Consider the following 23284-nt stretch of genomic DNA (forward strand, 5'->3'; position numbering starts at 1 on the left):
GTTGGAGAGGCTGTAGCTGCTTAAGCAAAGAGTGGGCAGATTAAATTTGAGATGCGGGGCTGGCCTGGTGGCGCAGAGGTTAAGTGTACACGTTCCACTTCGGCTGCCTGGGGTTCACTGGTTCGGATCCCAGGTGCAGACATGGTACCACTTGGCAAGCCATGCTGTGGTAGGCGTCCCACATATAAAGTAGAGGAAGATGAGCACGGATGTTAGCTCAGGGCCAGTCTTCCTCAGCAGAAAGAGGAAGATTGGCGGCAGATGTTAGCTCAGGGCTAATCTTCCTCAAAAAAAAAAAAAAAAAAATTGAGATGTGTTGCTATGACTAGAGGAGCCACGGTATGAAGCAATGCCCATGTGGGCCAGGAAGGCCACAGAAATGAGTGAGTAGGGGTTGGGGGTTGGGGAAGGGAAGCAGGGAATTGCAGGGTCAATCTGAGGAGGGCGGCTGCTTCTTATCTAGGGGATTGTTACCTTGCAGAAATTTGGGTCCGGTGTTTACAGATCTCTCAACTTTTGTGTGAACTATATGGATTTTTGCACGTTGGCAAAAATTTCAAAATTTTAAAGAAAATACTGGGTAAACTAAATAAAATGTTTCCATGGGTCAGCTTCAGCTCGTAAGCTGATCGTTTGCAACTTCTGGCAGAGGGAAAGGGCATGGCATTTGGAGAGAGTCCTAGCAGTTTTCAGGTGTTCTTTCCTTCTGTTGTTATCATTGCTTTTGATAACATTTGGAATATGGTGGAATTCCTAAAGATATAAGCTGCATGGAGGGCAGGCTACAGTTGAATTACGCTAACAATAATCACCTTTCCTGCTTGGCTGGAATGGAGCCTCTCAAAAGAAGCTCTGTTTTCAATCTGCATCAATAATGGAGGATTCTTGAGCTCTATTCCTAACTGGATTGGCATCTTGGAAGGCAGGGTCTAAATAGCCATACACTTAACAAGATTTTCAGTGACTCAAATGCACTCTGAAATTTGAGAACAACTGACGTGGATGCTTTTAAGTGGAGAACTTTCATACACGTTAGTATATTTTTCTCTCGAAGCAACTTTGAGATAGCAGGTATTCTGATCTATTGAAGTTAAATGATGCCAATCTGAATCTTCTTTTTTCAAGCCTAGTATAACCAGATATTATTTTATAAAATGCTTGTTGACCTCAATACTCTATGGGGTCATTTCTAAGTTACTTGAAACTAATAGTGTCTCTTTGGTCCATTAGAGTTAATGGAAATTTGGCATTTTTAAGAGAAGGTGGTATAATGTACATCTGAAAGCTATATAATGTTATACTCCAATGTTACTGCAATAAAAAGAAAAGAGAAGGTGGTATCTATAGAATAACTGTGGCTAATGAACCCAAATTCAAATCCTTAGAGGGTGAGTGGTGTTGGCATGAACTAATCTTTAATATCTGAAAGAGACTACATTCTCATGCCATGTTGCATACTTTGGGCTCACTTTTTCTCAGATTTTAATTTTAATTTTATTTCATTGTAAAAAGAACACCTAAGATGAGTTCTACCCTACCTTAAAAAATTTTCAAGTGTACAATATATTATTTTTAACCATAGGTGTAATCTTATACAGCAGATCTCTAGAGCTTATTTCTCTTGCTTGACTGGAATTTTGTGTTTGGGCTCACTTTTGATGCAATTGTTCCTTCACTCATTCGTGCAATGTTTATGGAGCACCCACTACATGCCAGCACTGTGGTAGGTGTTAGATTTGTAGCAGAGAACAAAATAAATACCAGATTTTCCCCTTCTGGGTCTAACGGAGTAGTGGGAGAAGCAGGTGTTAAACAATAATCATCAGATAAATGTGTAGTTATGAAATGCTATAAATGTTGTCAAGGTAAAATACAAGAGCTCAAAATCAAGAAACCTAATTCTTCTTATAATATGGATGACCTCCTTGCAGAAGTGCCCTTTTAGCTGAGAGGTGAGGGTTAAGTAAGAGTTAGCCTAGTGAAGAGAGAGACCAGGAAGCAGTAGGTTCAAAGTTCCTCCAGACAGAAGGTTCCTAATATGTTCGAAGAACTGAAGAAAGGCCAGTGGACTGGGGGAAAAGTAAGATGAGTAGATTGACAGGAGATTGGAAAGAAAGAGCCAGATCAGGTGGAATTTTGTAGGCTGAGGTGGGGAGGTGGATTCTTTATCTTAAGGGCAAGGAGGATCCAGTAAAAAGTTTTAAGCAGGGGACTGACATAATTAGATTTGTCATTTTAAAAGATTGTTATAGCCAATGTGTGAAGAACGGATCAGAAAGGTCAAGCATAGAGGCAAGAAACCCAATTTTTGTGGGCACTAGAATGGTCCCAGCTAGTGGACTAGGTGAGGGCAGCAGGAATGCAGAGAAATGGATGGATCCCAGATATATTTGTACTGTTTCCCTTTTCCTCCATCTCCACCTGATACCAGACATCTCTTCTATTGGTTACAGCCCCAACAACCACGCAGTCAGCAACAACCCGTCATCCAACCACCACCACTGCTGTGACGACAACCACAGCGGTGCTTCCAACAACAGTCATGACGACACCTGCCCTCACAACCAGAACACCACTTGAGACAAAAACCACCACTGCCCTCACAACAACGGCAACCACATGCCCTCTGACAACACTGAGCTCCCTTCCTGAGGCAACCACAATGCTTCCAACCATTGAACCTCCCACAGAGGGGCCTACCCTCCCTTCAGGTATGTGGTACAATTGGCCGTTCTTTCTCTTCTGCTGGTCATATGTATCTTACTCTCTTGGAACAGGGTTCTCCCATTGAACGGGGCAGTCCAGAGACCTGCTCTTGGGGGCGTGTGTGTGTGTGTGTGTGTGTGCATTAGTTTTCTAGAACTGTCATAACAAATACCACAGAATGGGTGCCTTAAGCAACAGAAATTTATTTTCTCACTATTCTGGAGGCTAGAAGTCTGAGATAAAGGTGTCAGGAGGGTTGATTTCCTTTGGGGCCTCTTTACTTGGCTTATAGATGGCCATCTTCTCCCTGTGTCTTCACGTGGTCTTCCCTCTGTGCATGTCTGTGTCCTAACCTCCTCTTCTTATAAGGATACCAGTCACATTGGATTAGCCCCATTCACATAACCTCATTTTACCTTAATTACTTCTTTCTCCACATATAGTCACATTCTCATGTACTGGGGGTAAGAATTTCAACATGTGAATTTTGGGGGGGATACAATTCAACCTAAACTGCATTTGTGTGTGTGTGTCATTGAGGATGTGGTTTCACTAAACTGTTCCTTTTCTTTGTTTTATGGTTTCCTTTCTTTGTCTGTTTTTTCCTTTTGTGTTTTTGAAAAGTCAGCTTTTTTGACACTCCAGTTGACCTTCCAGGAGTCTTGGAGACATTTATTAAAGAACCAGGAAAAGTCACCCCGGGTCAAACTCTATTTCCCTCCTGCCAGGGGTTAAATCTCTGCCTGGGAATTGGAGATTGGCTGAGCAAAGTCCTCTAGAGGCCTTAAAATATCCCTTGATGATGAACTGGTTCTACCCTTGTTTCTTCTTTCTTTCTTTCTTTTTTCTCCTCAATCCTTCTTGATCCTTACCTTGGACCTCTCACTGAGTTACTAGCTCTGTTACTTATGGGGGCTTATCAAAGCTCCCACCATGTTTCAACCTTTGATTCTGAGGAAAGAACATTGGGAAACAATCATAAGTTGGTTTGAAGGCTTTCTTAGCTGCCTTTTATCACACATTTTTTCTCTTCCAGAATCAGAAACTTTCCCTCCCTCCAGTGACTCCCAGAGAATCACCGAGGTGACTTCTGGAGACATTGCCTTACTCACATCCAAAGGTTTGTGGACACACACTCTCTCCTCATCCCTTGGATTAAGGAGAATAAAATGTTGTTGAATCAGATGACTAGAGATAACTTTTGGGTCCTCTGTGCCATGAAGCCCACCTAGGACAAACTGGTGTCAGGGTAGCATTGTGGTTCATTGTGGTTCATTCAATTGTGGTTCATTCATTCTTGTGGCTTTGAGAGAGAGAGAGAGAGACAGACAGACACCAACCTTGATTCATTCGTGCAGTTCTCCATGATAGCATATCTCTGGAATATCTGCCCTTCCACTCCAAGCCAGGTAGTGCTTAGCTGTCTCGTGATAATTCCAAGCACATCAATCTTCTTTTGTTGACCTCACCGGCTTTTTACAGTGGAGGGAGAAGTCTTTCATTCACTCGTCCTTTGATCCATCCATTAAGACTTCTTTAGGATTTACTAGGGCCCAGGGTCATAGAATGCCTTGAAAATAAGATGTGTTTCACATCCTTGGGGATTCTAAGGACTCTTCTAAGGACTCTTCTAAGGATTTAGAGAGGACTGCCTGGGCTTGACTCTCAGCTCTACTCCTTTTTGTTGGGGGTCTCTGGTCTGTTTATTCCCAGGTTTGTTGTAGAGTTGTATAACTTCATGCATGTAAAGGTCTTAGATAAATGCCTGGTACATAGTAAGCACTCAAATGGTAGCATCTCAAAAGATAGATGTTATCTTAATGGGGCTTATAATCAAGCAGAGGAAAACAGACACCTATGGTGCAAAGAGATCAAGGCTTGTGATAGTACAACATAGGGAGGCAGTGCAGTAGAGCGGTTCATGTGTGTGCTCTAGCGTCATTCTGCCTGGGTACAAATCCTGCCTCTGCGTGACTTTGAGGAAGTTACTTAATCTCTGTGGGCCTTGGCTTCCTCGTTGGTAAAAAGGAAATAATAGTAACATGTATCCTGTGTCTCCTTCTGAGGATTCAGTGAGAGAATGCATGTAGAGCAATTAGAACAGTGTCCACCATGTACTGAATGCTCAGAAAACATTAGCGCTTCTTTCTAATGACAGAAGTTGGTTTAGGGGAGAGGGTGGCACCAAAAATAGGAAGGGAAATATTTACCTATTCCTATTTTCTCTTTTCCTTTGTTTTTTCCTGGGTGCAAATGTCGGGTTCTCCAGTCAACATTCCAGGCATCGATGTGGGAAATGAGTGACTTGGTGACATTTCCTCAGCCAAGAGGCAAGGGGGCTGTGCTCCTGAGAGTGGGTTGTTTTGGCCATGGGAACAGTCTGTCATCTGCCTGCTTGTCTTGGGATTCAGCTATTTTGGTTCCACTGTGGTCACGTCTTACATCCTCCCGCAAGCTGGGATGAAAGCGAAACATGCCCAAAGCATCTGTGCTGGCTTCCTCCTCCACTCATTTCTTCGAGCCCTCTGTTGGGATTCCCCTTCTTCCTCAGCCACTTCTGACTTGAAGCTAGGAACGCTAGTAGGAAAATCACGCATTCATTTTTCAAAATGTTCCTAATTTATTTTAAATTACACACATATCACACTTATGTATTTTTGTTAGGATTACATAAAAAAAGACAGAAATAAAATTCTCTCTGACTCCCTGTCTTTAATCCCAGCCCCTCCTCTGAGATAATCACTGCTATTAGTTGAAATGATCATTCTTCAGATCTTTTTCTGTTCCCTTGTGTGTGTGCACAGATATAGAAATAGACAATTTGTTTTGTGTGTGAATTTTTAACAAATGCTATCATACTGTATGCAGCCTTTTGCATTTGTTGTTGTCACCTAACATTATGCCTTGGCCCGCCTTCTTCTTCAGTCCATGTAGATCTGCACCATTATGTTAAATTGCTGGGTGGAATTTTATGCTACAGATACTTACAGTATCCATTGTCCAACGAGGGTCAGTTAGGTTGTTCTAATGTTTCATTATCATAAGTAGCCTGCAGTGAACATCCTTGTGTGTGAGTGCCGCCTTACATGTTTATGCAAGTGTTTCTCTAGCTAGGGTGGTGACCCGGAGGGAGAAATGCTAGGCTGAAAGAAGTGTGCACTTTTAAATTTGATAGCTATTTCCAAATTGTCCTCTTGAAAAGGCTGTGCCCATTTATTTTCCCACCCACAGCGTATCTGCTTCCCCATATCCTCCCTCCGCTTGATATGACCATTGGTTTAATTGTTTTCAATCTTCTGAGAAAATGTCATCTCCTTCTTTTGTTGTTCTGATTAACAGAGAGTTTGAGTGTCTTTCCATAGGTTTATTAGCCAGAAAACAGCCATCCTTTAACTCTGTGAAGGAGGCAATGTGACATCACTCATAGAGGCTCAGAAGATAGAATTGGAAGGGACAGACAAGAGGGAGTGCAAGGGGGATAGGTTTTGAAGGAAGCTTGTAAATCAAGACGAAATGCCAGGACGCTCTAAAGTGGAAAAGCTTTGGCAGGCACTAACTCGTACAGGGGGAAGACAGAAAATCTGGACTGGTTGTTGAAAACCTAAGGGAAATGAGGCACTGAAGATCCAAATCTTTGTCCATGGGATGGGGTAAGGGTGGGGGCTATTTTCTGGCAAAAGAGAGGGTAGCAACTAGAAAAGGGATGCAGAGTGGGTAAGGAGTTTTCAAAATGTTATCATCTATGCCATTTAAATCTTGGACTATTTTAGACTGAGTTGCAGGAGAGCAAGAGGTCATCTGATGTTTTACCCTCTTCTGTAATATCCCTGATAATTTTCATTTCAATCCTCCTTGACAAATCCCAGGAGAGAAAGAACACTGCTATAATAGCCATAGGCTGCACTGCGGAAAAGGAGCTTGTCACAAGGCGGTCTGTGAGCCTCCGTGTAACATCTACTCGTTATGGAAGAAATCAGAGTTTATAGAGCATGTATCATGTTCTGACACAATGCCAAGCTATCCTCATGGGGCCGTTTGTGCAACCCCTCTTTAGCAGATGTTCGTATCCCTATTTCATGTAACTTTCCCAAGGCCACGTAGCTCTCAGGTGCCAGATCCGGGAAGTCCAGCTCTGATTCCATGCTCTTAGATCTTATTTGATCTCGCCTTGCCTTCCAGTCTGAAGTGAACAGTCATGTTCTTTCCCTTTACTGTCTTCTCTTCCCATTGGATTTCATAATGAGACATTCCTAATAAGAACGGCACTCACCACCCACTGAGGACTTAGCTATGTGTTCTGTCCTGTACCAAGGGTTTTTAACATATGTTTTCTTATTCAAGTCTCACAAGGACCTTCTAGTCAGGTACAGCTATTATCTCCATTTTACAGATAAATAAATGGAGAGTCAGAGAGTTTATTAGAGAAAATAACACCTGTTGAGGTCTATCTTTGTTTGAAGACTGTGCCCTTTACATGCATTACCTCATTTGATTTTTCGCAAAATCCTGCGAGCTAGACATGATTATCACCTCCATGTTAGAGTTCAGGAAGGTTGCATAACTTGTCTGGTAAATGACAGACCTAGATTTAACCCATGCCTGTTCAACGCGGATGCCACACTAACATCAAGCTATGCTGCTTCCCCTCCACCCCATCTCCCCCTCTGAGCCACTTCCAGAGTGAGACTTCTTCTCCATCCACATGAAAAAGCTTTCAACCCAGTTCAGAGGGCCTGCGTGCCTCTGTGGGGTGCTCTACCCCTAGCTAAATGTCCCCAGTTCCCTCCTCATTTCTTCATGTAATTTTTAGGTGGCAAGGCTTCTACAGTTGAGGGCTGGTTTAAATCCTTCAAGAGAACCTTGTAAAAATTATTATTCCCTAAAATTACCATTCCCCAGAGTGGCAGTTCTTCACCTCCACTCTGTGGCTGCCTAGAATGGAGTCCAGAGATGTGGAGTGACTTGCTTAAGATCGCCTACCTGGGCAGAGGGAAAGCTGGGACTCCCAGCCAGGTTTCAGGGATTTTAAACTGTGTCCATGCACTCCTAGATGGCGCTGTCTGTGAATGAGCTAGGGGGTGGGGGCGGGCACCCTGAAATTCTATATATAATCGTGTGTGTATGTGTGCATATATATTTTTCTGGGGGGAGAAGTCTAGGACTTTAATTAGATTCTTCAAGCGTTCTGCAAAGCCCCAAATGGTTAGGAACCGCAATTCAAACACAAACAATTAACAATAACAACAGCAACAATAAAAACTCTCCTAGGATTCTCCCGCACAGCTAAAGAAGTCTGTTGGGGAATACAAACCCTTACCTCTCTAGGAGCTCAAATCATTCTGTCCAGCCTGAGGATTAATTTCATTTATGGCTTGGCAGCAGAAATGTGTGAAATGGCCCCAAATTACTCCCTAAAGACCCAGTCTCTATTGGGTCGGGGCTCTGAAGCCAGGCAATAGAGCCACATGACTATGTCATTTCCTAAATAAAATCGGGTGGCCTGGGATTCCGTCCTCTGTTGATTATGCCTCAGGTTCACTTTCACCGCCTCAACAATATCCCAGATCCTTTATTTCTCGTCTTTTCTCCTCACAGTCTTCTGGGTAGCATTGGGTGGGGGTAAAAGAGCTCAGCTGGGGAGTCTGAAGGCTCAGGGTTATACCCCAGCTCGGCCATTTTGTGCTGGGATTTTTCTTTTCTTTTAGAATCTCAGGTGAGTGAGTTGTTCTATCCTTTTCTAAATCTCAGTTTCCTCCAAATATACAGTGGAGATAACAGTAGTATTTATTTCATACAGCTGTTAAGTGAGGAAATGCGTGAGAAAAATACCTCATACATGATTACTGATTAGTAGATAATAGTCTTCGTGACGGATTCCTGATTCCTCCCTTCTTTACATCTCTGCTGTGTTTCTACTCACGCACCTTCGTTGTTAGGCCAGTCCAGCCAGAGAACAGGGCCGCTTCCAAAAGCTCCCAGCTGACTCGCTGTTCCTTGTAAGCACATGGGCACTTTTTTGGTTTTATGGGTTTTTTTTTTTTGATTTTTTTATTTTTCCCTTCTTCTCCCCAAGCCCCCCGGTACATAGTTGTATATATTCTTCATTGTGGGTCCGTCTAGTTGTGGCATGTGGGATGCTGCCTCAGCGTGGTTTGATGAGCAGTGCCATGTCCGCGCCCAGGATTCGAACAACGAAACACTGGGCCACCTGCAGCGGAGCATGCGAACTCAACCACTCGGCCATGGGGCCAGCCCCGGTTTTATGGGTTTTTTAACTGCTAATCACATGAGGGAAACACCCGGTGAGTGACAAAATTACAAACTTGGGGCAGTTACAGAAGCTTTTAAAATCTCATGGTAGTAATTCTCGACTCACTATTAGAATAAATCTGAGATTCTGAAAGCCTTCACTGACTCCTCTTTAGGTGGCTCTGTAGAACTCTCAATTATTGGTTTGATTCCTGTGGGTGGACATCTTTAAGCGTCTGCTGCCTCTCAGCTGTTTTGTCACTCAGTCTGTGTAGAGTCCTCCCTATAATTTAGGCTTAGAAATCAAGTTGTGACTGAAAAAGAGCCATGGTCGAGTTTGCCATGCAAGAGCTTCCAGATTCATGTTACTTATTTTATAAGACAACTCCAAGTACATATCTCCCACTTTAGTGCCCTCCTCTGCTTTTAAGGTGTTTGGTCTATAGACACTGCCTGAAGAAGTCCTAACCAGGGGGCAAATCCTCACCTCCTCTCTAAATCTGCCTAGAGTGGAGCTCAGAGGTGTGGAGTGACTTTCTCAAGATCACACAGCTAGACAGAGGGAGAGCTGAGACTCACATCCGGGTTTCAGGGGTTTTAAACATTGGTCCATGAACTCCTGGTGAGGGGTGTTATCTGTGGAAAATTGGGAAACTGAGCCCCAGAAAAGGCCAGTGAGTAGAGAGAGGCCTTGTAGTGAGTTAGGAAGAGAGCTGAGACCAGAGCCCAGTTCTGATTCCATGTGCAGGGGGCCAACTGTCTCTCAAGAGCTTCCCTGAGGGCAGATTTTCATATTTGCTCCCCTGGTATTAGAATGCACCTTTTTTCAGCCCCCAAATGGATCATTATATCCATCACCAGCATGAAGTCAAAGCTGTAGAACAACCTCAAATTGAATGCACCCGAATCCATATGAGGATTTTGCTGTCAACCCAGTAAAATTGGAAGAAATGAACATTGCTTGGGTAATAATAACATTGTTCTTTCCTTGAGATTCTTCCAGCAACTTTTTCTTGGTCCTAGGGGTAGGATGGTGGCAGAGTGGAGTGGGGATGCTTTTAGAAACATTTTTTTCTATTACTGTATGTTTCTCTTTTGCAAAGCCAGCTTCATGGTCTGGAGCAAGCTGGCCTTTGCAATCGAATAGAAGGGTTCATAGGGAACAGTGGTTGGAGATGGAATTTTATCTTTATCTTGGCATTTGGTTTGGATATGTGGAAATGAATAACATGATATTTGGTAAAGGTCTTTCAAATCTGTCATGCATTAAACATGGCATATCTAGTTGCCTCTCTGTACATGGCATAGGACATATCAACACGAGTAGGTCATGACCTCTGTTCTTAAAGAAGTCACACTTTGGTGGGATAGACAGACTTGTACATAACAACAAATCATCCAGGGTGCTTTGTTTTGGATAGAAGTATGAAAAGGTGTCCTGGGGCCCAAAGAAGAGAGAGATGGATTCTGTCTTGGAAAGGAGGGCCAGGATGATTTCACTCAGTGACCTTGGAATTGGTTCTCCAAGGACAAGAACATTTCGTTGAAAAGGGAAGGGTGAATGGGCAGGGAGAGCAGTATGAGCAAAGACAGGGAGACTTGAGAAGAGCATGAAATCTTGGGAGATTGTTTAATAGTCTGGTTTAGTCTAATGGAGACAGGAAGCTGGGAATGGGCTAGGTTCTTAAAGGACTTGATTAATGGTCTAAAGAATTTAGATTTCATCCCAGGGTCATAAGGAACTGCTCATGTCTTTTGAGTAGAGAATGAAATTTTCAGTTCTGTTTTAGGAAAAATTGCTCTGGCAAGAGTGTGGAAGATGTATTGGAGGGGAGCAAGCCTGCAGGCAAAGAGGCTACCAGGAGACTCCTGCAGTAATTCAGGCTGGAGATGAGTGTCTAGACCAGAATGACAGCAGCAGTAACAACAAGAGGGAACAGAGTCAAAGCCATTTAGCAGTTAGAACTGAAAAGACTTGGTGACCAGAGTAAGAATGAAGGATGACTAGTTCTCCATACTTGGGAGATTAGATCAATGTGATGGGTCCACTGGTGAAGGAGCCTCAGGACGAAGAGTGAAATTTGTTTGGGAGATCTTGAGCTTGAAATGCCTCTGGGAAACGTCTAAGAGTCAGTTGGAAATGTGGAGCTGGGCTGACTTACAGATGCCTGGGTGGGGACAGGTGTCTCTGATGAGTGCCACCTACCTCTGATCAAATAATAGCTGCTATGATGATTCACGTCGTAAGTGCTGAATAGGGACTTGCCACCATACCAATACTTTCATACACATTATCTCACAAGGGACAGTTCAGGGCTATAGATATAATTTTGGGAGTCAGTGATAATAAATGACACTTATCAAGTGCTTATTATATGCCAGGGCTGGGCTCGTGCTTTCAATGCATTGTCTCATTGTGAGGCATTATCTGGATCTGTGAGGAAGATTCTATTATTACATCCGTTACAAAAGAGAAGAAACTGAGGTTTGGAGAGGTTAAGAAATTTGCCAGAGTTTGAATTCCCAGGTCTCTCGGCTCTTGAAACTGAGCTCTTAAACACTTTTTTATATTGTCTCATTAGCAGAGCTGGTAATTGAAGCTTCTGTGGGATCATCTAAAGATAATTGTGTGAGATGAAGGGAGGGATGAAGAGGTGTAAAGGGAGAAACTTCCACCTCCCTAAAGCACCAACTACATTGGGAGAGGGTGTGGTGGAAGCAGAAAAGCTGGCTGAGGTGGCAGAGAGGGAGACATCAAAAGTAGGAAGGGATCCAGGAGAGCACAGGGGCAGAGGAAGCTGGGCTCACACAGGTTATGGAGGGTGCAGTTAAATATTAGGGAATTCTGAATGCTGGTCAAGTCGGACGATGCATTTAGAAAGGCAGCCACGAACTGTGGCAGAGGGACCATTAAATGAACAGTTTTAGGTCTGTGGGTGGATGCCCTGAAGAACAAAGATGAACAACTGTTAGAGAATGAATGTTAGGTGTTCTTTCAAGAAGTTTGAGGGTGAATATTTAAAGGGGAGGCGGGGTAGAGAGAGAGGGGATAGTGAATAGAGGAAGGTCTGTCCCAGGGTTGGAGAAGGGGATCCCCTCAAAAATGGGGGAGGTAGGGTTTGATCTAAAAATGGAGATTAGAGAGGGAAGTAAGGATAGAAAAGTAAAGGTGTAAGAGCAATCAGATCTCATGATGACCTCCTAGGGAAGCAGGAGAAGACTGGGAACCAAGACTTTGAACTTAGAGATCATCCACGCCATGTATACCTGTCCACAGACTGGAATCACAGGGAGCTTGGTGAAAATATAGGTTGCCCTACTCTACCAAAGACTTGCAGAATTAGAGCCTCCGGGGGTCCAGGAAACTGTATGTTTAACAAGCTTCCTCAGGAGATTCTTTTAAAGCCAGCCCAGGCCTGGCCCTAAGGAGGCATTTAGGAATTGCTGGTTTAAAAACACTCTCTTTATTCTACATAGAAGGAAACTGAGGCACAGAGGCATTGAAAAGTTCAAAGAGAAGTGGGAAATAAGCCCTAGGTAGGACTCTCTTCTAGCTCCCAAATCAGAGCTCTTTCTGCACCCTGCACTACTTTATTGAGCACAAAATCGAGTCCTGTCAGGACTTGACACTTTTCTGGGTCCTCAGTTGATCAAGGACATAAAGAAGTCTTAGGAGGAATTGCTATTCTCAGTACAAGTTCAGCAGAAGGAACAGAGGAAGGCAGGAGAATGAAGCAAAGCTCATTTTCACTCACAAATGCCATTGTTAGGAGGAAAGAAATTGGATGCAGTTGATTTCAAAGTCAACATCTTTCGTGAGGCATTAGCTGATTTGTTTTATCTCTCACGCCCAGTGCCGGTCACAGGCTGGAATCGGTAGGCCAGCAGGGGATGAAGGAAAAGGACAAAAAGTGGATTCTCATGATTCTTCTCACAATAGCATTATATTCTACCAACCATACAAATGATTTTTTTTCATTAATAAAGTCGGAATTGAAGCCGTGTAATTCTAGCATCTAACAGCTCACCTTCAGAAAGGTCAACTAAATAAGAACAAAGAGAGTCGCCAAGCTTTCAGAGAGGCATGCCCGTGGTAAGGCAAACAGAGAATGAAAAAGACATAAGGTGCCAGCCACTGAAATACACCTGGAGCCAGCCCTGTGAGGGGTCCTCATTAACGGTTAATCAAGTGAGCTGGGTGACCACTCTGTAGACCGAAGCATCCTTCTCACACCGAGCCAGGCACTGGAGAGAACTCAGGTTTCACAAGGGGGTAGGATGAGTAGGTAAACCTCAACGAGTTCTGTGATGAGGTGAGGTATCTGTTCTCCCCACTGTGAACAAGTCAACGATCAGGTATCAATGCCCTTTAACAAGAGCCTAGCTGCACTTGTGGACCGCTGACCCCTGTGATGCTCAGCAGCATAGCAGAGGGGAGCAGAAGTAGAATTTGGAATCGGATGTCATTGCTCTGCCAGTTACTAGTAATCCCTACCAGTTATGCAGCTTTGGGCAAGATATGGGACCTCTCTGAGCTTCAGTTTCCTTTCTTTCAATAATTCTGCCAAAGTTTACTTACCTTATAGATTCATTTTGAAGTTCAAATGTGATAATAAATGTGAACACGCTCTGGCAGAGCATTCTCTGAGCTCAAACGTGGAAAGTACTCTGGACTGGGCTTGGCCTGCTATAAGTGCTTGGGGTATGGTATCCATTTGTTATTGTTTTTGTTGTTGTTAATAATTCTGAGGATTCTTAGTAAAATGTGCACCTGGCCACCTTCCTCAGTCAAGATTTATTGATCAGCTGGTGTGGGCAGATAGTGCTGGACGGTACCCTTCAGAGAGGAGCCCAGTGGGGAAGGATTGGGGATGAGGTCTTGTCTGTGCATCGCTGAGACCCTCAGATATCGGCATGTGAGAGCAGAAGCCTGGGTGGTGACTCGGGGATCTCACAGGGCTGATGAGTTTTTTGTTGCTGGGCTGTCTTCGGAGGCAGTGGAAGGTTGAGGTCAAGTTTGGAATTGAGTGATTCTTAAATCATGGTGTTCTAGAGTCTCTGGTTTCCTTCTATTACCTCACCTGCATGAAACGTGAAGTCATCTCATTACTCCTTCCTGTTTATGAACCACATTGGGTGCCAACACAATTTGCTCTCTGTTCCCTTTCAAAATTCAAAAATTGATCCCACCCAATTTTGACCTTGGAGCTAAGGAGTGCCGGACTCAAGTATGTAATGCTCTGTTTGTTGATTTATTTAAGCATACAGTGCTCTTTTTGATCATTCTACATATTAAAAACATGCATAGGTCTCCAAAACTTAAAGGAAATATGTGACTTCAATAAATGTGTGTTTCTACTTTCAAAGTCACTTTGAGAATCCAGATCTGTGTCAGTGCTAACAGGCAAAGTCAGAGAAGATGGGTTCTAGGCACTTCCTTTGTTACTCATTACTCTGAAACCTTGAGCAAGTGAAACTCTCTCTAGATTTTAGTTTTACTTTTGATTAAAAAAGAAAGGAACCAAAGGAGATAATTTCAAATTCCTCTCAACTCTAAAATATTCAGTCTAAGGTGTTGGGATCCTTTCACTATCGTTTGGATATTTTAAGACCATAACCCCAGTGATCCAGAAGGGGGCAGCATAAGCCAGACGTTACCGATAAAAGAACAGAAACTTCTCTGAAGGCTTGAAGTTGTCACTTTTAAAATTCTAGGATTGAGTTAAGATTGTATCCGTTGAATTGACTTATTTCAGAACTAAATTTGTTTTAGAAATAGAGACAGATGAGTCCCAGAGTCTATGAATTCAATGATGAGTCAACATATGTATTAGGAGTTTTAATATGTAGCCACTGAGAAGATACAGTGCTTTTATTTCCAGTTGATTTCTGGCATGAAGCCCAATGGTTAGAGACTTTGTGTTTTCAAGTAGGATTTTAATATGATCTTTTTCTTTTCTCTCAGAGTGATTACAATCATGACGTTTTGAGTTATTCAGAGTTGGGTTCAAATTTCCTTTTATTATCTATGTTACCTTGGGTGAGCAATTTAAACTTTTCCAGCCTCAGTTTATACATCTGTAAGAGGGGTTTTATGAGCATTAAATGAGATATTAGGTGCTCATCACTATGCCAGGCATGCAGTAGTGCTCAATAAATTGATTCTCAGAGAGAGTTTCTAGTAATTTGGAAGCAAATTTCTGCTAATGGCATGGGAACAGAGGGAATATTCAAAATGAATTCTTAGAAGATTTTCAGGTGTAAAACTTCAATGCCATTCCAGAACTGCACAGAGCACATAATTTTATTGGAGTGAGAGAGAGAGTGGGTTCTAGAATACCATCTTGGGCATAACCACCTTGAAGAGGAATTCTCTCAAGACCCTGGAGTCTGAAGGTTGAAGTTTTTAAGATTAAAATTGTGCTCGGATATAATATGTCTAATTCCCTGACTCTATGGGTGTTGTTTTTGCCTCAGTAGACTAACTTTTCCAGGAATCAGCAAATTTTTCCTGTAAAGGGCCAGATAGTACATATTGAAGGCCTTACAAGCCGTGCTGTCTCGGTCGCAGCTCCTCAGCTCTGTCCTCCTAGGGCAGAAGCAGCCAGAGACGATGCGGAAACCAATGGGCGCCACTCTGCCTCTATAAGACTTTACCGAGGGACATTGAAATAGGAATTGCCTGTGGTTTTCATGTGTTATGAATTACTATTCTTCTTTTGATTTTTTCCCAACCATTTAAAAATATAAAAATGATTCTTAAAACTCAGGCTGGATTTGGCCCTCACGTCATAGTTTGCCCGCCCTTGATCTACAGCGTCCAGTTACAGGACACGTTCCCCAGAAAGGGCAGAAGTGAGTCTGTTTCAGTAGGGCTCTTCCAGAGCGTGCACTGAACACTGCCTCCTACCCTACTAGATTGGAAGTACTTTGAAGGTAAACATTGTGGGTTTTTTTTTTTTTTGAGGAAGATTAGCCCTGAGCTAACATCCTCTGCCAATCCTCCTCTTTTTGCTGAGGAAGACTGGCCCTGAGCAAACATCTGTGCCCATCTTCCTCTACTTTATATGTGGGATGCCTACCACAGCATGGCTTGCCAAGCAGCGTGTAGGTCTGCCTGATCTGAATCAGCAAATCCTGGGCTGCTGAAGTGGAGCGCGGCAACTAAACCGCTGTGCCACTGAGCCAGCCCCTAAACATGGTTTTTTTATGCTATGGTTTTAACATTTAAACTTTATTTTTCATGCTCCAAAATAAATAGATGCTCTTGTAAAAGAAAAAGTTAAAACTCTATACAGCGAAAGTTCCTTGTATTCCAAATATCCCCAACCACTCCCCAAATGACCAAGATAAAGAGTCAATTACTCTGAGAGTTTAGGCTATATCCTCTCAGATCTTTTTTTTCTAATAACATAGTGACGTGTATCATGATTTTTTACAAAATTTTTCACAAAGTCATTCTCTATTCTTTGAAACTCACTTTAAAATTCATTCAACAATTTTGTTCAACAAATCTTTACTGCAAAGCTACTATGTACCATGCATATATCAGATTGAACCTTATGAAATAAGGTATTTAAACCATTTTAAAAAAAACTTTTTATTTGGAAATAATTTTAGATTCATATGAACTTGCAAAAATAGTATGGAGAAGTTTATACATTGCTCTAGCTTCCCTCAATGGTATCATAATACGTTACTACAAAAACCAGGAAGTTGACATGGGTACAATATAATTAACTAGTCTACAAACCTACCTGGATTTCACCAGTTTTTCTATGCACTCAAGATTTAAAAAAATAAACCATTTCTGACTTCTCAAAACAACCAATATGTGTATATCCTGTACATCTTTTACGTCAATGCTCTTAGATCTAGGGATGTGCCTTTTCTGATAGCACCACCCAACGCTTCTTCAGCTGTGGGTTAGTGGGTTTCTAACAGCTGTCTTCAACATTGCCCTTAGAAGGTCACTGTGGCAACACTTCAGAGAAATGACACACACCCTAAGAGTTTGCTCTTGACTCAGGCTTCTGAAAGAGTTTCCAGTGATTACCACATGATACATAGAATATTTTACAGTTAAAATGTTCACATTTGAGAAAATTTAGAAATTATACAAAAGTACTCCTAAGAAAAAATGTTAATTGCCTACAAGATTTCCACTCAAAGTCAGATATAGTTGGCCTTTTAGTATTTCTTTTTAGTTTTCTTTGGAGAGCAAGAGGTAGCCTGTGTTTGTCTGTCTATTTCAGTATATTTTTGTATTTACATAGTCATTCCCTATACTAAGTATAGCTTTATAGCCTTTAAAAAAGTTATTTTGTAATGATAGTTTTCTCTGTTCATTCAAGTTCTTTGTAAAAAGTCACTCAGAAATATAAAGGTCAAAAAGGGGGAAGGAGATCAGCTGGTGAAATATCAACAATTCAAATAAACAAACTGTGGCTCGGAGAGAGGAAATGTCGTGCCCAGGTTCACACAGTTGAGAAACCTGGGGTAAATACTCAGTATTTAGGTAAAGCATGAGGGAGGCCAGGTTGCAGCTTCATGGTGCTCTGAGGTCTGGGGTTATGTTTTACAGGAATTCCATTTTGCTGGAGTACCCGTGTCCTCTGGCCTGTGGACCCAGGAAAAGAGTGGTTAATTTTAAGATAGTTTTTGTTGTTATTAAATTTTAATTAATTTACTTTAAGATAGATAATACACGTACATGGAAAAGGTACAAAGCATACCAAAAATTTTAAATGAAAGGTCAATTTTCCTTTCATCCCTTGTGCGTGGCTCCAGAGCCACTGTTCTCTTAGATCTTAGTGATCAGTGTCTCTGTATTAGTTTCCTGTTGCTGCTATAACAAATTGCCATCAACAGTGGTTTAAAACAGCACAGATATATTATCTGATGGTTCTGGACGGTGGGAGGCCAGGAATCAAGGTGTCAGCAGGGCTGCATGCCTTCTGGAAGCTCTAGGGGAGAGTCCATTTCCTGCCTTTTCCAGCTTCAAGAGGCTGCCTGCATTTCTTGGCTTGCTGTTCCTTCTTCCATCTTTAAAGCCAGCAGCATTGCATCTTCAACTCTCTCTCTCTCACCTCTTCACCCATCATGTTCTTTCATCATCACATCTCCTGTCTGACTTTGACCTTTTACCTCCCCCTTATAATGACCCTTGTGACTACATTGGGCCTACTGGATAATCCTGGATAATCTTCCATCTCAGGATCCTTCACTTAATCACATTGCAGTTTCTTGTGCCATATAAGGTAACATATTCACAGGTTCTGAAGGTTAGCATGTGGACACCTTTGGGTGTCATTATTCTGCTTACCATAGTCTCCAAACTATGAGAGAAAAATGACTCATTCTTCTCTAGATTCAATTAATAATGTATTCTTAGCAGTAAAACATTTATATAATTTTTTCACACATACCTCTACACTAATATGTACATTTCAAAATATATCCCTTCCAAATAAATGATTAAAAGATGAGATTTAAATAAACTTAAATGGAAGTTCTCATTTTCCCCACTCCCAGTGGATGGCCTTGTACATTCATGGTAAGCACTGAGCCCTCTTTGGAGACAACTGTTCTGGACCATTTCTTTGCCAGATTCAATGCTAGTAGCAGTACTGAACATTCCTTCTTGCATCTGTAGGACATGCTATCTACACGGTACAATTGTGCTTTAGCTCCAGTATAATGAGATCGTTAAGAGCATGGGTGTTGATGTCAATCAGACAGGTTCAAATCTAAGCCCCACCACTTACATCCTGTCCAACCTTGATCATGCCGCTCAACCCTCTGAACCTCAGTTTTTCACTAGCAATATGGGATAATGTCTGTCCCATACGGTTTTTTGTGAGGAATAAATTCATTGCAATGTTATTAATAATATGACCTTAGACTAACACTCTTTTGAGTTTAATGGTAGGCCTTTCAATTGGAGTTAGTTTTCTTACTTGTGCTCAGACCCATTTCCTGGCTCTTTCTTAGGTTGGTTACCCCTATCAAAGTCTACTCTCACCCTTTCCATGTCAATTCCCTTTAATTTTTGTATTGGTTCCCCAGGGCCGCAGCAACAAAGCTCTGCAAGCCAGGTGGCTTAGAACAACAGAAATGTGTTCTCTCACAGTTCTGGAGGCTAGAAGTCTGAAATCAAGGTGTGAGCAGGGCCATGCTCCCTCTGAAGGCTCTGGGGGAGCATCCTTCCTTGCCTCTTCCAGCTTCTGGTGCCCCAGTGATTCCTTGGCTTGAGACAGCATCACTCCAATCTCTGCCTCTGTGTTCACATGGCCTTCACTGTATGTGTGTGTGCCTCTGTGTGTCTTTCTGTGTCCTCTTCTTTTTTTATGAAGATACCAGCCATTGGACTCAGGGCCTGTCCTAAACCGACGATGATTTTATCTCAAGATCTTTAACTGATTACGTCTGTAAAGATGTCCTTTTTCTAAATAAGGTCACAGTCTGAGGTTCTGGGTAGATATGATTTTGGAGGGGACACTATTTAACCAACTATAATTCTCCTCTTGCTCAATTGCTTTTCTGGCAAGCTCTGGGAGGCTCCTGCCTTTGCCTGAATGTCCATGTGTCAGAGTTCAGGGCCTTGAGAACACAAGGGCCAGGAGAGCACAGACAACATAAGAACCAGCCATCTTGACTTGTCTAATCCCAGCCCCTAGCTGTTAGCATTGCTACTTCTCACAAGGAGGAAAAATTGCCATCAATTTGTGTTTCTTATTGCTATTTGGTGTATAATGCTGTGGCCCTTACAGTGCTGCCCATGGGGGCTTTTGGCATTTTCTGAAGAAAAAAGAGAAGAAAAAGTGCTGTTTGGTGTCACTTGGTGGTATTTGTGCTTGTAGACTGTCTCTCCCATTAGACAATTCCAATTTAAAATACAGATTAGCTCTGACAAAACTGACCCAGGCTGTCTTTTCTCTTTGATGGTTTCAATTTCAGGCTTATCCATCACCAATGATTGTAATACGACAGGATTTTGACAGAACAGGGGTAGGAGTTTTGAATTCTTACCTGCAATTTCCAGCTTGAGGGGATAATAGCAAAGGGAAAAACAGCAATAACTGAGTTGTAGGATATGAAAATATGCTGAATTTCCACCTCGGAGTTTTATGCTCCTTGGTATTCAACAAGTCACTTTCCCTGTTGAACAAATAAGCTCTCTTATACCAAATTATGAGCTTTACAGAACCTATCACATCTCTTGTTTTACCTTGAGAGCGAGGAAGCTTGGGGCAAACAATGATCAATTTCAGTGGTTATTAGCCTAGATATTTATTATACCCAGGCCTTGTCTTTGTGTGGCTTTATGTTCCGTTTCTGTTGGAGGGTTTTATTGCAAGTATGATTTTGTGTCCTTCCTAAGTATTTTCCCCAGCCATGGCTTCCATGACACTGCTCTCACTTTCTGCTTTCTGCCCATTTCTTCGGCTCCCTTTTCCTCCCACTCCTCTGCCCACCATTTAAGCGCTGGGTTCCTCAGGATGCCTGCTCTTTTCTCTCTCTTGACATACAACCTGTGGATTTCTTATACACTGAGGATTTTAATGCTGCCCAGATACTGCTGACTCCCAAATCAGTATCTCCAACTCCAGTCTTTTCTTGAGTTTGATTTCAATTCATATCCATTAACTGCTTGTTAGGCGACTAGTGTTTGAGTGTGTCCCTCAAGTACCTTATACACTCAATGACTCTAACTTTGAGCTCCTCACCTTTTTCCCCCAAGACCTGCCCTTCTGCTCTGCTTCCGCTGTCCCCAGTCTTAGTGGACAATTCAGGCAATGACCCAGTGGCTCAAGTAGGAGACTGCGAGTTCCCTAAGACTCTTGTCTATTTCTCACCCCCCACATTCAATGTCCATATCCTGTTGATTTCCCTCCTAAGCATTTCTGAAATCTCTCTCTCTCTCTCTCTCTTCTTTTCTACTAGCTCAGAATTTCAGACCTGGAATCAGATGGTAACTCTCATCCTGGCTGTTTCTTTATCTTCCTAACCGCTCCATAACATGTTTAAAACATTTCTGTGTTTTCCTGTTGCTTACAGAATTAAACTGAGACTCATCAGCATGGAACAAAGGCCTTCCATGACTGGTTCCTGCCCGTCTCAATCTCATCCCTCATTTTACACCTTCACAGCTGCTTGCCATCTCACATGGGAGCCATACTGTTTCACACTTCCATAGCCTTGCTGATGCTGTTCTGTGTACCTGGAATACCTTTGCCACTTTTCTTTGCAAATTCTTATACAACCTTAACTCAGCTCAGGTATTATTCATTCAACAAACATTTATTGAACATCAAGTATGTGCCAGACAGTGTTGGGGTCCCAGAGTGGAGCAGGCAGAGAGGGACTCTGTCCTCATAAAGCTTAATTCTAATAGCTCTTACTAAACTACGATGTGCCAGGGCTTCTCCCTCTGCCTGCCCTCTCCAGCAGCCTGTCTACACTCCATTATTACCCTTGGCCTGTTAGGCTGAAATAACCATCTGTTCTCCCTTACCTACTGTACTATGTATTTCTTGAGGGTAGGGGTCATGCCATATTCACCTCAGCATTCTTTGTGTCTGGAATAGTGCTTAGCACTAGGTAAATTCTCAGTGTCTTTACCCTGTTGAATTCAACTATCAGTTATAAATACGTGACTGCAGCCTCAGCTTAAACTTCACAGCCGTCCTCAGGATATGCTCCTAGGATATCCTGTACTATTTCTTCCCAGAATTTTGCACAGTTGTAGCTAGTAATTTTTTCAACTATTTACGTTATTTGTTTAAATTTGATTTTCTGCACTAAGTTGTAAATTCCACAAGGTTGATGAAATAACTAGCATAGTGCATCCTATAATAAGTGCTCAATAAATATTTGTTAACTGACAGACTGACATTTTCCTGCTGGATAACAATCTTGAACGCGTTACTGGGGTCTACAGAAAACTTAGACCCAATTGCCTGCTGGCCTAATGCCTCACTCTACACATCTGTAAAATGGAGATGTTCCTGTGGGATACTGTCGGATAGCAGATGAGCGAGCTTTAGATACAACCATATCAGAACAAATATGCATAAATAAAGTACACAAAAAAGGAAAGATGGGATGAAAAGATTAAACATATCAAGGGAAATTCCAGATGAGCTTTGAAATACCTATTTTAGGATGTGGTATTTTATTCTCCCACAGGAAATATAAACATTTTCTTCTCTTTTTCCTTCCCAGCACCTGAGACAGCAATTACTGGGCAAGATGAAGTTGAATCAGAACAGGTAAAATTCTTTGCGAGGTATTTGAAGTATATGACTTAGATTTTAAAAATCCACAGTACAGGTTTGCAGAAATGCACTAGGGGAGCAGATATGTCTAAGTGGCAAAATGAATCGCAGCTGTTATGAAATAGCTAAGGAATTTGTAGACTTCAACTCTTGGCAGAAATAAAGTTGATATTGTGACTTCTGTATGTGCAGATGCTTTGAAAAGCAAAAAAGGAAAAAGTACAAAAACATGGAAAATCATGTGCGTTCCTTCTGTGTGGCCGGGATTGGTGACATCCTGCAGAATCGGCACCTGCCACCAGCATTCCTCTCATTTCCTGAGAGTATCCTCCATTAGTGTTTATTATTACAAAAAGGATTCAGGCCACTTTAAGTAAAAACTTCAGGCAGTATAGACATCTATAAAGGAAATGTGAAGTTCCTCCTTCCCTTCTGTCTTTTTCCTCTGCTCTCTCCTTGGAGAGAGATAGTTGTCCTGTCCTTGCTGCTCTGTTGGAGAATGGGACAGGAAGGTGAGCATGGAGCCTGGCCTGGGCAATGGGAGATGGCAGATCCCCCCGACAAGAATGAGATGCTGCCTGTCAAGAAGCTCTTCTCGAACTATTTGGTGCCAGGATCCCTTTATACTCATAAAAATTAAAACTGAGATGTTAAAAAACAATATTTATGAATTCATTTAAAAACAAGAATAACAAACTCATTACATGATAACATTTTTATGAAAAATAAGTATATTTTCCCAAATGAAAAAATGTTAGTGAGGAAAGTGGCGTGGCTTTACGTTTTTGCACCCTCATTAATGTCTGGCTTGATAGGAGACAGAGAGATTCTCGAATCTGCTTACATATTGCATCATCAGGGTGATGACATCATTACATCACATGTCACGTCATCTCTTGGACATCTCATGAGAGAACGACGGTGGAAATGGCAAAGAATGTCTCTTGGAAATCATTTGGACCTCACAGGTCCCCTGGCTACACGTTGAGAACCATTGCTGTAGAAGATTTGAAATTGAGTTCCATTTTTTTGTTTAATCTTGTTGCCTC

The 23284-nt window shown here is 42.2% G+C and overlaps 1 protein-coding gene across 4 annotated transcripts in view; it reads left to right on the plus strand.

Moving 5' to 3' along the window:
- TIMD4 (T cell immunoglobulin and mucin domain containing 4) overlaps nt 1-23284 on the plus strand; it is an 88470-nt gene that overhangs the window by 62081 nt on the left and 3105 nt on the right. For all 4 annotated transcript variants that reach the window (XM_070517160.1, XM_070517161.1, XM_070517159.1 and 1 more), the window contains exons 8-10: nt 2454-2711; nt 3743-3826; nt 22183-22229. In XM_070517160.1, coding sequence (XP_070373261.1) covers nt 2454-2711; nt 3743-3826; nt 22183-22229 — 389 coding nt within the window. The remainder of the gene's footprint in view (nt 1-2453; nt 2712-3742; nt 3827-22182; nt 22230-23284) is intronic.

Source organism: Equus asinus, chromosome 9, assembly GCF_041296235.1.
Source record: "Equus asinus isolate D_3611 breed Donkey chromosome 9, EquAss-T2T_v2, whole genome shotgun sequence".
Classification (NCBI taxonomy): Eukaryota; Metazoa; Chordata; class Mammalia; order Perissodactyla; family Equidae; genus Equus; species Equus asinus.